This window comes from Diceros bicornis, chromosome 33, assembly GCF_020826845.1.
Source record: "Diceros bicornis minor isolate mBicDic1 chromosome 33, mDicBic1.mat.cur, whole genome shotgun sequence".
NCBI classification, from domain to species: domain Eukaryota; kingdom Metazoa; phylum Chordata; class Mammalia; order Perissodactyla; family Rhinocerotidae; genus Diceros; species Diceros bicornis.
In genome coordinates this window covers 14,574,148-14,589,478 of record NC_080772.1, presented here as the reverse complement: position 1 = coordinate 14,589,478, position 15,331 = coordinate 14,574,148, and the positions used below count along the sequence as shown (strand labels likewise).

At 41.4% G+C, this 15,331-nt stretch overlaps 1 protein-coding gene across 3 annotated transcripts in view; it reads left to right on the top strand.

The window, feature by feature from the left end:
- Positions 1–15,331, top strand: part of ASPH (aspartate beta-hydroxylase) — a 216,116-nt gene that overhangs the window by 135,668 nt on the left and 65,117 nt on the right. For all 3 annotated transcript variants that reach the window (XM_058528764.1, XM_058528762.1, XM_058528763.1), the window contains 2 exons: positions 5,153–5,238; positions 14,263–14,349. In XM_058528764.1, the coding sequence (XP_058384747.1) occupies positions 5,153–5,238; positions 14,263–14,349 (173 nt within the window). The remainder of the gene's footprint in view (positions 1–5,152; positions 5,239–14,262; positions 14,350–15,331) is intronic.

Sequence of the window (15,331 nt, the reverse complement as noted above, 5' to 3'; positions counted from 1 at the left end):
TTTTAAAAGTACAACATTTTTATGCCGAAATGCTTTTCATACTGTTATACCTATAAGAAGAGTCTTCATTGAGAATCATGTGGCTTCTCTCTTCCTTATAACTTTGTTGTTAAGTCAGATATTGAGGTATAATTTACATACTTTTGCAGTGTGCAGGTCTGAGTTTTGACATGTGCAAAGACATCTAGATACGGTTTATTCACCACAATAAAGATATAGAACTTCGTAACCCCAAAATTCTCTTGTAGCCTCTGTAGTCAACCCCTTTCCCTACTCCTGGCCTCTGAGACCACTTATCTGTTTTCTTTCCCTACAGTTTTTCTTTTTTCAAAATGCTGTATGAAGGGAATCATCCAGTCAGTAGCCTTTTGGATTTTGCCTCTTTCACTCAACATAATGCACTTGAGATGTGTCTGTGTTGTTGCTTTATTCGTATTATGGCTGAGTAGTGCTCCATTGTACTGCTCTACCACAGGTTGTCTGTCCATTCACCAGGTGATGGACATTTGGATTTTTTCTACTTTTTGGCTGTCGGGAACAGTGCTGCTGTGAATATGCGTGTACAAGCCTTTGTGTGGATGGATGTTTTCGTTTCTCTTGGGTAGATAACTAGGAGCAGGATTGCTAGGATAGCATTCTAAGGAATTTAGTTTTTATTTCATATGCTCGGGGGTTCCATGGGTGTATTTTAAGCAGGGGGAGGCATGGATAGATTGTGTTTCAGAAAGATCCTTGGGACGATATAGAGCATGGGGACAGACTGGAAGCAGGGAAACTGGTTAGGAAATTGCTGCTTTTCTGTCTACCTAGTGGCAGACACTGCCATTTTCGTCACTTGTCAATGGAACGGGTCCAGGACATGGAGTAATACAAAGATTGTGTCTGTTTTTATTGGTGTTCAACTTTTCCCCATGCATCATAATATAAACACATCTTCCATGGACTAAGTGGAAATGAAAGGGAATCAACATTAATTTTTATATAATTAAAGTATGCATTGTTAGTGCTTTTCTCATGCCTTTAATTATTCTATTTTGCCATTTTATTTACTCTTAATGTTTCAACCATGGCATGGCAAGAGAACTAAGGATTTGAAATGCAACTGGTCACTTTTTTTCCTTCGTTGTGGTCTTGGAAAAGGGTAAAATACTTGTAATGGCAGTGATGAAAAAATACATACAAAGTCTAATATAGCATAGACAGCTTCCTCGTAAACCATTTTTAAAAATCCATATTCAATAAAATCAACAATTCATTCCAGTACCTTCTAGGTCTGCTTTGAAAGATTATTAATGTGATTTAAATCAACTGAAAATTAGAAGTACAGGATTTTTGAGTTGAAAGAGACCTTAAGAGACTAGCCCAAGTCACTCATTTGTAGATGAAAAAACTGAGGCCCAGGGGCCGGCCCAGTGGCATAGTGGTTAAGTTTGCACACTCCACTTTGGCAGCCCAGGGTTCGTGGGTTCTGATCCTGAGCACAGACCTATACACTACTCATCAAGCCATGCCGTGGTGGTGTCCCATATACAAAATAGAGGAAGATTGGCACAGATGTTAGCTCAGGGCTAATCTTCCTCAAGCAAAAAGAGGAAGATTGGCAACAGATGTTAGCTCAGGGCCAGTCTTCCTCACCAAAAAAAACCCCCAAAAAACAAAAACTGAGTCCCAAAGGAGCCTGAGAGTGTTCTACCTGGTCCGTCACTAACCCATTGTTGTTTCTGCAGCTAGACCATGTGCCTCCCCAGAACAGGAAGGAAGAGAGCTGTTTTCCTAGCAATTGGGAAAATTGCCTTAGGCTTTTTCTATACTTAAAAATAGTTATGATAAAACAAAACTTGAATTTCAAAGAGGGGAGCAATGGTTAGGAGCTATTAAATATGAAGATATACGAAAAGATGGGACAAAATTATTTCTTGGTAACAGGTGCTATGAGATTTTTAATATTTTGTCTATTTTTTCTGATATTGAAATATTTTGACACTAAGACACTTGCAGTATGGCTGTTTAGCAAACATTATTTCACTGTTGACTATTGTGGATGTCCTGAACTGCCAATAATCTTTTTCTTGTGAATAAATCTCGTGTTAACTTTAACTGTATAACACTGGAGGCATATTTGGGAAAACCGATGATGCCAGCAGTAAAACCCTCTACTCAGGGCACGGCAGGCTTGCCTGGTCCTGCTGGCATTCTGCTGACAGACACGTCTCCAAAACCAAAATGAGCAATTGAGAGACATAAGTCAGTGCTGAGATGACAAGACACCAACTCCCACCACTGTAAATCCACATCTCAGTCAAACGTCAACTCCTTTTCCGTATCCTCTGCACGTACGCTAACACATAATGACATGCAGTTGAAAATGCCCGTTATTCACGATTTTTTTCAGCCCCTGCTTTAGACATTTATTTCTTTCAACAGTAGAGGGCCTGACGGTTTGGAGAGGGGAGAAGAGAAAGGTGGAATAAACAAATAAAAGAGCATAGCAATTAAAAAAGAGGCACAAGGAATGAAATAAAGGAAAGGTGATTAAAGTGCCGAGGAGAGCTGACTTGAAGGATGGGGCTTGGATGAGTAGGGATAATAGGTATCTTAACATTGAACTCCAGAATTAGACATTCCCACCCACTCTAGGCGCTATGGAACAGCTAGATCTCCCATGTGGGCCTCCTCCCTGTGGGACGTGTGATCAGCTCAGCGCAGGACGCATGCTCTTGGGAGGAAGAAAAGGGGTGGAAATGAGCTGCACAGGCTTGTCCTTCCTCCACTTCACTCATCAGATAAGTCACATCACCTCCTCTGTATGGAGAGGCAGGAGGCTAAGGGTTTCTAGGAAACTTCCCTCCTTTTGGAAACCATGTGAGTGGAAGATAGGTGTCCCCTTCCTCCCGTGTGGATGAGAAAGGGGACTTATCAAGAGACTGACCCTTTTGGAACCTCAGTGGCCACATCTGTGAAGTTAAATTTCCTGTGTCCAGGAGATTGGGAGAATAAAAGGAGACGGGCACAGAATGAGCGCTGAAAAATAGTAGCGATTCTGCTCAGTCTTCATTTGGATAATTCCACATTTTCCTTCTTGGCCCTGTTTTACTTGCCTTCTCCAACCGGGTTTGTGATTTGGATAACCAGATGAATAGGGCTCCATCCTCTAAACTAGGGTAAATTTGAGAAAGAATGGATTTGTGAGCAATAGTGAATTCCATTTCTGATCTGCTGAGCTTGAGGCATCTGTACCCTAAATCATAGACACTTGGATTTGTGATTTTTTAATACAGAGAAAAATTAACTAGTTAATTTTTAGCTCAGTTGGAAAATTAACAGTTAAAGCCATTTAGAGGGCTGAGGACTGAGCCTGAGGAGCACAGCATCCTAGGGATCAGCAGAGGACAGGAGCCACAGAGGAGATGGGGAGGAAATGGAGAGGCCAGAGAACAAGGAGGAAAACCAGGAAAACGGGCAATGCAAAAGTCAAGGAGAGGGATCACATCAGGAAGGAGGGTGGAGTCAGCTGTGTGAGATGCTGCAGAGGGGGCAGGTAGATAGGAAGAAAAGGCCATGCAGAGAAGGCCTTAGGCATTATTAGCCCTCAGGTACAGACCACTTAGTACATGCCAGGCACTGTGCTGTTTGCCCACACACAATATCGATTTAGTTCTCAAAAACACTATACTCATTTAATAGATTAGGGAAGCGCGAGTCAGGAAAGTTTAATACCAGCTTAGGTCATAGAGCAGGGATCTGACAGAGCTGGGACTCAGACCCCTGCCGTGACTCAACCACTGAGCTCCCCTTCCCTCTGGAACACTTGCTTTGGCCTGTGTGTTGGGTGAGGGAGCCAGCGCTCTGTGGGTTGAGAGAGAGGCAGGCGTGAGGGGAGGGGAAGAGAGGATGGCAAGCAGAGGAGGGCAGGCTGAGGTCAGTCTTAGTGGGTTGGTTGGTTTGCTTTAAGACACTGAGACATCAGCACTATTAAATGCCAATAGGGGCTGAAAGCCAGAGAGAGAGTGAGGAGACATTCAGAGGAGATGCAGAAGGCAGAGAGCAGGTGTGCGTGTGGAGGGGGTAACCTTAGGAAGGAGAGACCCTCCTCTTTCGTGACAGGATAGAGCAGAAGTAACTGAATGTGTAGGTTTAATGTCAGAAGATTTGAGCTTCCAGGGAGCACTTGCTATCTGTCCACTCCACAGGCGCTGCCGGGTGTGTACCAGCACGACCCACCCTCTCACCTGCTGGCTGTGACTTCATGCTGAGTAAGCATGAATACATTCAGTTGGCATCTAAGACCTGGTGCCACCTTGCAGGAGCTTCTGGTTTGGAAAGGAACTAAGATAAGTGCACAAATGATTATAGTAGAAGTCATATGGGAGAAGGACCATAAAAGAGATGTATGCAGGGTGCTATGGACTTCAGTTGAGAGAGAGAGACAGAGAAAGAGGAAGAGGGAGAACCGAGCACTTGAGTGAGTGATTTGTGGGGAAACTTTATAAGGAGTGTGGTTTTGAGCTAGTTGTTGAAGGATGGGCATATTTTCAACTGACAAAGATAAGGAATAGGCCATTTTATTTGGAGAAAGTGGCATCAGAAATGCACAAAGCTTATTTGGGGAACATGGAGAAGTCTAGTTTAGCTGAAGTATGGAATATAGCGGAGTGGTAGGTCCATGATTCAATGGAAGATCCTTGAGTGCTAGACTAAAAAATCCTGTTTACTTGACTCTATAGAGAATAGCTTCCCATTTTTATCTTTATCTGATTAGAAACATTGTAGATATATGCTAAAACTATTTTAAGTGGTCTTTTGGACTTAGCCAAGAAGTCGATCATAAGAGTTTAGAAATCATACCTACTCTTTTCACTCCAGAAACTAGGCCAGTATCCCTGCGAGTTCCAGGATACCAGCATCCACCCAGTCTCCCAAGAACACTTTTGGGCCTGAGTTAAGGGCTGTACTGTCTCCCTGTGGCCTGGCAGTTACTGACTGTGTTATAGTGGACGTGGGTAAGGGAGTGGGAAGGTGAGCTGGGAGTGTGCCTCCTCCTGCAGTTATAGGTTCGGGACCAACGCTAGGTTTCTCACTACTTATAAATCACTATTCTTAATAGCTATTTCTAGACAAAAAAATAAAAATAAAAACCTCTTTTTTCTTTCAGTTAAGAAAAAGAAGCCTAAACTATTAAATAAATTTGATAAGACTATTAAAGCTGAACTTGATGCTGCAGAAAAACTCCGTAAAAGGGTAGGTTGATATTTTTGTTTTGCGGAGAAATGTGGAATGGTTTAGTTGTTAAATAAACTCAGGCGTTACTCTTGATTTGTTTAAAAAAAACGTAAGAGAAACCACCTTTGAATAGAGTGGATTTTTCCCCAGGCACGTCAGTATTCCGTGTGAAATGAATCAAATGAAAAGCACAATTGCAGTTGTAATGGCCAAATGGAAACAGAACTTACCTTCAGGCCAGCTAACTTGGGAGTCAGCCCACTTCCATCACATTCTAGTCGTGTGGCTTTGGATAAGCACTTGGCCATTCTGAGCCTCAGTTTTCCTATTTTAAAAAATGGGAGTAATAAGTAGTCTTCCTACATCCTCCTTGGTTTTTGTAAAGATCATGTGAGATTAAAAAATATATATATATCAATACTGTTAAGTACCATGCAAGTGGAGGTTTTAATTTTATAGCAGCTACATGCAAACAGAAAGAACAAGTTAGTCCACTACTCTTAGGATAGTTCCTGTTAGGTGAAATGACATTCTTCTCACTTGGGTTAACCTCACGCACCTCCAGTTTTCAGAGTGACTCTTTTATGTTTTGTTTTGTTATCAGTTAATTTGAAATACTATTTGCATTTGTTTCTAGATATTAGTTTTTGAAAACAGTGAATTGACACTAAATGGAAGTTATTTGTTCTCTTGACTCAGTCATATCCATGTAATTATCAGGCCAGATACTTACGATAATATATTTAATGACATCTTCATTTAATCATCTATTTGTTTTTCATAGAAATTTCTTTTTCTCTACTCCGTACTTGAATTTATACGCGGTGTAATGCTCATTAGTTTTCCTGTAAGGTGCTTTTTTATTGGTAAACATTGGCTGCAAAAAAAAGGGACGAGGGAACTGTGAGTAAATAAGCAAAAACAATAAGAAAACCCGTGTTAGGAACTGAAATGGGACAAGAAAGTGCTTCCCACACGTTTGTTGGAAGTGTACCAACGAGCATGAAGGCTTCTGTAACTAGCATTAGACCAGGTTCCCAAGCTAAGGTTGGCTTACCCTCTTTACCAGCCGATACAAATGTAGTAACTCCAAAGAATATTACAGCAAAGTCGTTAACTAAATTAATCATATGGAGTGATTTCTGAGTCTATCTTGTTTAGCTTTATAAAATGAAGCCTTCTACTGTTTATAGGAAATTTGCACTTCTTAATAGAAATGAAACGGGAATCTTCGTTTTCTGTCGCCTGTTTGGCGTTCTCCACTTTCTCATGACTAAATGCCATATATGAAAATATGGAATGCCTATTTCACAGGTGACTTTTGGGATAAAGAACAAATGAACAGCTTTAGAGTAGGAATTCTATGTAATTATAATGAACAGTAAAGAAGGGCTCAGTTATCAAAGGGCAGATAAGTCAGTGGAACATAAAAGTGCTGGGAACAATCCATGGAGTATTCTCTGGTTCTTGTTTATTTGGAGAAATGATGATGCTCTCCTCGAGGAGCACCCTGAATCTATAACAGGGTAAATAAGGGAGGAAGAAGTGGCCACATAGGTAATTCTTGCTTCTGAAACAACAAGGTGCTGAATTATTGACTGACTCATCAGCATAATTAAGTCTTGTAGGGTCGTTTTTATAGCTGGTATTTTCAAAAGATGCAGCGGACTGCACTGGAGTAGTTGAGGCCCATGCTAAGGCCCAGTCTCAGTTCACATTCTAGATTCAAGTAGCATGCTACAGGAAAGTCTGAGGTCACTTTATTTTTCCTTCAAAAATGTATGGATCAGATCTATTTTTAAATAGATCTGTTTTTAAAAAATAACATTTATTGTTTAAAACTCCTCTTTACCCCTAGAGAAAGGATTTCAACTTATATCCTGAAATATTTGTTTATTTTTTGGAATAATTTATTATTATTGCATTATAAGTGGAAAAAAGAGAGAGAAAGGAAAACTTAATAAAGTCAGAGTAAGGTCAACACATGAAAGTTCACAGCACACAGGCTCTGAACGGAGCAAGGGATGAAGTAATCTGTAGGCAGAACAAGGGGAGTGGCGTGTCACTGTAAGGTGAATAGTATTCATCAGAATAGCTGTTCTGCACCAAGTCCAGAGAGAAACATCCTGCTGTAGCTCTTCATCAAGAGTACACTGATGGACTGCACAACCTCCTCCCTAATGTCACATGAGCAGATTCTACAGTATATCTGCAGGGGTGTGTCCTAATGTCCTTCAGCACAGCCCATTGGCCTCATGCCAAGACAGTGGGCCCAAGTCCACGTCTCTCCAGTGAACTGTCTTGCTCCTAGAATAAAATATAAGCTATGTTGAAGCACAGATGATTTTCAGGCAATTCTTCACAAGCATTGTATCTTGCAGTTGAGTTTTCTAATAAGAATTGCACAATAGTGTTAGGAGCTCTAGTAATAACCTGGGGAAGGGAAATTCTTTTAGACTAAAGGCAAATACATTTATTTGCCAGGCAGATGCGGTTGAGAGCAGGGCTGACAGTCCCTTAGGAAGGCCACACAGCCTCTGTCTTAAGGGGATCCAAAGGATGCCTAGGACAGTGGCAAAATATTCCATTATTCTGATAACCTTGATGGCTGCCTAAGTAGGGAGGGTCAAGCAGGAACAAAATACTTGAAAAGTTTTGTTATAAACATTGTTATTCCTATGTTTTAAATCTGGTAATGGTGCATTTAGCATGATTTTCACAAAAATAGCCTCAACATTTGCAATTTAAGTTGCATAAGGCAGGTGGTGGGCTGAAAATGGTCCCCCCACAAATATCCATGTCCTAATCCCTGGAACCTGTAAATATGACTGTATTTGGAGATAGGGTCTTGCAGATATGATTAAGTTAAAGATCTTGAGACGGTGAGATTATCCTCAGTTATCCACTTGGGCCCTAAATGCAAACACGTGTTTCCTTCTAAGACAGAGGCAGAGAGACAAAATAGGAGAGAGCACACACAGAGAGGAGTAGGCAATGTGAAGATGGAAGTGGAGATTGGACTGATGCACCCACAAGTCAGAAAATACCGTCAGGAGGCAAGAAACAGATTCTCCCCTAGAGCCACTGGAGGAAGCTCAGCTTTGCTCACACCTTGATTTCAGCCCAATGAAACTGAGTTCGGACTTACATTCTCCAGAACTGAGAGAGAATAAATTTCTGTTGTTTTAAGCTACCAAATTTGTGGTAATTTGTTACAGCAGCCATAGGAAACTGATACAGATTTTGGTGCTGGGCAGTGGGGTGCTGCTGTAGCCAAGACTGAAAAATGTGGAAATGGCTTTGGAAGTGAGTGAGGAGTAGAGGCTGGAAGAATTTTGAGATGCATGATAGCAAAAGCCTGGATTGCTTTAATCAGACTCTTGGTAGAAATACGGACATTAAATCTGCTTCTGGTGAGGACTCAGAGGAAGTGAGGAGCACAGTAAAGAAAGCTTTTGTCATCTTAGAGAACACATATATCATTATGAACAGAATGTTGATAGAGATATAGACATTAAAGGCACTACTGGCAAGGGCCCAGAAGGAAATGAGGAACATGTTCTTGAAAACCGGAGGAAAGGCAGTCCTCGTTGCACAGTGTCAGAAAACTTACCTGAGTTGTATCTTACAGTTGTGTGGAAAAAAAAACTTGTAAGCGATGAAACTTGGATATTCAGCGAGGAGATTTCCAAGCAATGTGTTGAAGGTGTGGCCTGGTTTCTTTTTGCTGCTTCTAGTAAAATATGAGAGGAAAGAGATAATTAAGGAAAGAACTGTTAAGGAAAAAAAAACAGAACATGATTCTTTGGATATTTCTCAGCCCATCTAGATTGCAGAAGATGCTAAAATTAGGAAATTCACTGTTAGGAAAGCGTACTTTGGAGAGAAGACCAAGGGTGGAACTGGACATCCTTTTCCTGAAAAGATTAGTTATGTGACTCTTGGTTCCACTCAACCATCTCATCAGAAGCCAGGAATAGAGAGGGGATTATCCTGGAAGGGTCTGTGGACGTGACTTTAGTCTAATGGTGTGAATCCCTGTGACATACACAAGAGAGCCACAAGGTTTTTGAGAATATTATACCAGCAGAAGCACTGCCACTTTGGACTGAAAGAGACAGAGGACAAACTGAAAGAAGGCTGACAGACTCCCAAAATTCCACAGGCAGGAAACAGGCTGATAAAACTAATCGACTGAAAACCCACACTCTCTTTTCAATAGAAAGGAAAGATAAATCCAAGGGCAGAGACTTGGACCCAGAGTCTAGACACAAAGACACAATAGCCGGAGCCTATGACCCAAAGGGCAGAACCTTGAGCTACAGACTTTGAAACCTAATGGAATTCGCCTGGCTACATTTTGAAATTGGAATCAGTGACTCCATTCTTCTTTCCATTTTCTCCGTTTTGGAATAGAAATGTCTATAAATGTTATCCTATGATTATCTCACCTTTGTGTTTTAGAAGCAGATAACTTGTTTTCTAGTTTCACAATTCCACAGATGGAGAAGAATTTTACCCCAAAAAGGATTATAACCAGAGTCTCGTCCATCTGTGATTTAGATGAATTGAATTAGATGATGAGATTTGGGACTTTGGAGCTAAGGAGATTTAGATGAGATTTTAGACTTGAGTTGATGATGTAGTGTGTCCAGACTTTTGGGAATGTTGGAATGGGTGAATGTATTTTGCGTATGAGACAGATGTGAATCATTGGGGGCCAGAAGGCAGACTCTGGTAGGCTAAAAAAAGGCTTCCCCAAAAGATATCCATGTTCTGATCCCTGGACCTGAAAACATTACCTTATTTGGGAAAAGGGCTTTTGCAGATGTGATTAAGATAAGGATCTTACAAAGGAGGAATTTTCCTGGATTATCCTGGTAGGCCCTGTAATAGTCAGGGTTTTCCAGAGAAACAGAACAAATAGGATACCTATAACTATATAGAAGAAGAGGTTTATTATAGTAATTGGCTCACATGGTTACAGAGGCCAAGAAGTCCCACATTCTGCTCTCTGCAAGCTGGAGAACCAGACAAGCCAATGGTGTCATTCGGTTTGAGTCTGAAGACCTGGCCGATGGTGTAAGTCTCAGTGTGAGTCTGGAAGTCTGAGAACCAGGAGCGCTGATGTCTGAGGGCAGGAGAAGATGGATGTTTCAACTCAAGCACAGAAAGTAAATTCTCCTTTTCTCCACCTGTTTGTTCTATTCAGGGCCCCTCTGGATTGGATGATGGCCACTCGCACTGTTGAGAATGATCTGGTCTACTGATTCAAACACTAATCTCTTCTGGAGACGTCCTCAGGGACACACCTAGAAATAATGTTTTAGCAACTATCTAGGCATCCCTTAACTCAGTCGAGTTTGACACAAAAATTAACCATCACAGGTCCGAAATGTGTCCTTATAAGAAAGAGGCAAATGGAGATTTTATACAGACAGATGAGAAGAAACATACACAGAGGGGAGAAGGTGATATGAAGATGGGGGGAGAGATTAGAGTGATGCAGCCACAAGCCGAGGAATGCTAACAGCCATCAGAAGCTGGAAGAGGCAAGGACAGATTCTCCCCTAAAGCCTCCAGAGGACGTACAGCCCTGTGGACACCTTGATTTCAGCCTGGGGAAACTGATTTTGGACTTCTGTTCTCCAGCACTGTGCGAGAATTAATTTCTGTTGCTTTAAGCCACCAAGTTTGTGGTGATTTGTTACAGCAGCCACAGGAAACTAATTAGATGATAATTTGAAGAAAGTCACACAGAAAAATATTTAACATGAAATCTTCATCCCTTAAAATCATTAACAGAAGAAATAAAATAGTGGTATTAAAAACAGTTATCCAAAATATACAAAGACCTCTTCAAATTCAATAGTAAGAAAACAAACAACTTGATTAAAAAATGAGTCAAAGATCTTAACAGACACCTCACCAAAGAAGATATACAGATGGAAAATAAGCGTATGAAAAGATGCTCCACATCATTTGTTATCAGGGAAATGCAAATTAAAACAACAATGAGGTACCACTATATACTTGTTGGAATGGCCAAAATCTGGATCACTGATAACACCAAATGCTGACAAGGGTATAGACTAACAGGAACTCTCATACATTGGTGGTGGGAATGCAAAATAGAATAGCAACTTTGGAAGGTAGTTTGGTGGTTTCTTAGAAAATTAAACATGCTCTTATAGTACCATCCAGAAATCCTGCTCCTTGGTATTTACCCAAAGGAGTTGAAAATTTATGTCCACACAATGAATGTTTATAGCAGCTTTATTCATAACTGCCAAAACTTGGAAGCAACCAAGATGTCCTTCAGTAGGTGAATGGATTAATAAACTGTGACACATGTAGATAATGAAATATTATTCAGCACTATAAAGAAGTGAGCTCTCAAGCCATGAAAAGACATAGAGGAACCTTAAATGCATATTACTAAGTGAAAGAAGTCAATCTCAAAAGGCTGCATACTGTATGATTCCAACTGCATGACCTTTTGGAAAAGACAAAACTATGGAGACAGTAAAAAGATCAGTGTTTGCTGAGAGTGAGTGGGGGCTGGGAGAGGGATGATTAGGCGGAGCACAGAGGATTTTTAGGGCGGTGAAACTACTCTGTATGATACTAGAACAGTGGTGCAGTCGGTATACATTTGTCTAAACCAATAGAATGTACACCACCAAGAGTGAACTCTCAGGTCAACTATGGACTTTGGGTGATTATGGTGTGTTAGTATAGGTTCATCAGTTATAACAAATGTACCACTGTGGTGCAGCATATTGATTATAGGGGAGGCTGTGCGTGTGTGGGAGTAGGAAGTATATGGGAAATCTCTATGCTTTCCTCTCAATTTTGCTGTGAACCTCAGACTGCTCCAAAACAATAGTCTTTAAAAAAATTAATATTATGATGGAGCCAGCCTAGCGGCATAGCAGTTAAGTTTGTGCACTCTGCTTCGGTGGCCCAGGGTTCACTGGTTTGGATCCTGGGTGTGGACCTATGCACTGCTCATCAAGCCATGCTGAGGCGGTGTCCCACATAGAAGAACTAGAAGGACCTACAACTAGGATATACAACTATGTATTGGGGCTTTAGGGAGAAAAAGGGGGAAAAAAAAAGGAAGATGGGCAACAGATGTTAGCTCAGGGCCAATCTTCCACAAAAATAAATAATAATTAATATTATGAGAGGGGCAGCATATTTTAAATAGCAATACAATTATTTCTGACAATAAATATAACTTAGAGAATGTGTTCCTGGCATGATTCAAGTCCTCATTGTCTTTGCATTAAGCTGCCTGTCTGTCAGATAAGAGACTTATCTGGGATGGGCCCCATTATCTTGTGCTGGCACGCACATCCACCACACACCACAATAATAATAATAATAATAACTAACATTGTTCAGTGCTTTCTATGGTCTCTGCAGTGTCTACAAGCACTTTATGTATGTAATCAGATTTAACCTTCATAGCAACTCCACAAGGTAGTCAAGTACCCTCATTATCCCCATTTTACGGATGAGCCACCTAAGGCAAAGTCCTAAGTAACTTGCCATAAGTCCCACACCTCCCAACTGGTAGAGCCCAGACTTTGACCAGTCCGTGGCTCCGGAGCCTGCACTTGTGACCACTACACGATGCATGTATTTTCCTCCAGCCCCTCAGCACCACCTACGGGCATGTGAGAGGGAAAAGAAAACCACCTTCTTCGATGATGTCTACCTAAGGAATGATTTCAAGGAACTTTCATATGGACATTGCCTGACTCCTCTCTATTTAGTCAAGTCTTTCAGAAGTAAGTGTAAGGAACAGTTGGGTAGTACTATACCGTTGGCTTTGCACAGCCACATTTGTGAGGTAAACTTAGTTGAATGAAAACTCACTCGGTGAAGGTCAAAACATATAAACCACAGTGAGCTTGCGTTTACATGTAGATTGAATGGATTTGCCAGTTTATAGGGAGGTGAAGTGTCTGGGAAAGTTCAACTTGGAAAATCTGTCTCAATCCCGTAGTTCCCAATATCGTTGGCCTGCTGCCACCTGTAGAAACCAGGAGACGTTTGTTTCACCCTGTGGAATGGCACTGGACGGAGTGAGACGGGGAGAGGTTTCCTCACGCCCCTGCCAAGACACTCACCAAGTTTACCTGTTCCATGTCCTCCATTTCTTTTCATGCAGTGGTGGTCAGAGACCTATCGAAGGTGCTCGGACCATCTTCTTAAGGCCCATGTGAGCTTTGGCAGGGGACACGTGATTGAGGCAGTGAGGCTCCAGTCAACCAGATGAACCAAATCAACCCTGAGGTTCAATGGGTCAAGGTACCATGGCCAAGTGGCCCTCTCATCCTGTGTGTTTGCTCTCCACTGTTTTTTTTTTTTTTTTGTTTTTTGTGAGGAGATCAGCCCTGTGCTAACATCCGCCAATCCTCCTCTTTTTTTGCTGAGGAAGACGGCCCTGGGCTAACACCTGTGCCCATCTTCCTCCACTTTATATGGGACGCCGCCACAGCATGGCTTGCCAAGCAGTGCGTCGGTGCGCGCCCGGGATCCGAACCAGCGAACCCCGGGCCGCCGCAGCGGAGCGCGCGCACTCAACCGCCTGCGCCACCGGGCCGGTCCCGCTCTCCACTGTTTTAACAGGTGCTTCAGACTTCTCACTGCAGACCCCAGTGAGAATGTCTCAATGCAGACATTCTAGCTGCCAGCAGTATTTTCCCCCCAACTTAAAACCTAGATATTTAAGAATTCATGGAGGAACTGTACATATGGAGGGAAAATACAGTTTCTTTAACAAAGTCTCATAGTACATCATTTGTCAGGTTCTGTCTTTTAAAAACTAAAATATGTTTATGTTCATTTCTAGTTTTATGTTTGCCATAATACAGTTAATTTTTTTTAAATCTTAGTTTAAACTGTCTTTAAATTCAGAGTGGAGTCCAGGAAATTTCGACAAAATTGCTTGGTGAATATGAAACAACTATATTGAATAACATCATGCGTTTGAATTTATTGTATCTATGTAAATACCTCTTCCTACAGGGAAAAATTGAAGAAGCAGCGAATGCGTTTGAAGAACTAGTTCGCAAATACCCTCAGAGTCCGCGGGCGAGATATGGGAAGGCACAGGTATTCTAAAACCCTTCTCTTCAGAAAACTGTGTGTGATGTCCTTGTAGTCTGTGTAATTGGATTTTTCACAGCCCACTATTTGCATTTTCTTTTTCCCATATAACTTATAAACAGAATCAATTTTTCGTGCATCTGCATAAACTCAAGCAAGAAGTACTGTTTCAGATAAGAAAATTAATTGTTGCTATTGTGTACTGGTGAATTTAGTAACATTTTCCTGTTCCCCCTCCATATGACTTCTCTCTAGTTTCGAAAAGGAAATAAAGAATGACGCTTTTGTCATTGATTTCCCACCACTTGCAAGTCTCATTCCAATTAGACCCATCACATAGTTTCACTTTAGGCTCCTCAGTGCGTTAAGAGCTCAGTTTTATAGCCAGAGGTTGCAAGTATGCTTAGAAAAGACTCTTAAAATATAAAGTGCGATGTACTTTGTTTTCTCTATAGTTTCTTTCAACTGACTTATTTCTTACCAGCTGCCTTCTCCCCATCTTCCGCTCCCACCATCTCCTTTCTCACCTGACTTTCTCCATCTTCCAGCTCCTCATTTCATGAAGCTTTTCCACATTCTTCTATAGCTGCATAACCCACCATGTGCCACATACTGCTTGAGGCCCTGGGATGATCATGATGAACGCTCTAGAGGTCTCTGTCCTTGCGGATCTTCTATTCCAGGGGAAGATATCTTAAAAGTTACTTACTCAGAAATTACCTAGTGAAAATCTACTATACACCAGGCTCTGTTTTAAGCACTGCACATGCAGCCATCAACAAAACATGAGTTTTCATTTGTAATGGTGAAGACAATGCATGAGACAAAGAAGTAAAATATATATGCTTGCTAGTGATAAGTGCTAAGGAGAACAAACGTAGAGCAGAGTACGGCCACAGGATGTGTGAAATGTTGGCTAGAGTGGCAGGGAATGGCCTCCCCCCAAGGAGGTAACATTTGAGCAAAGTCCTGAAAATCTTTATAAATG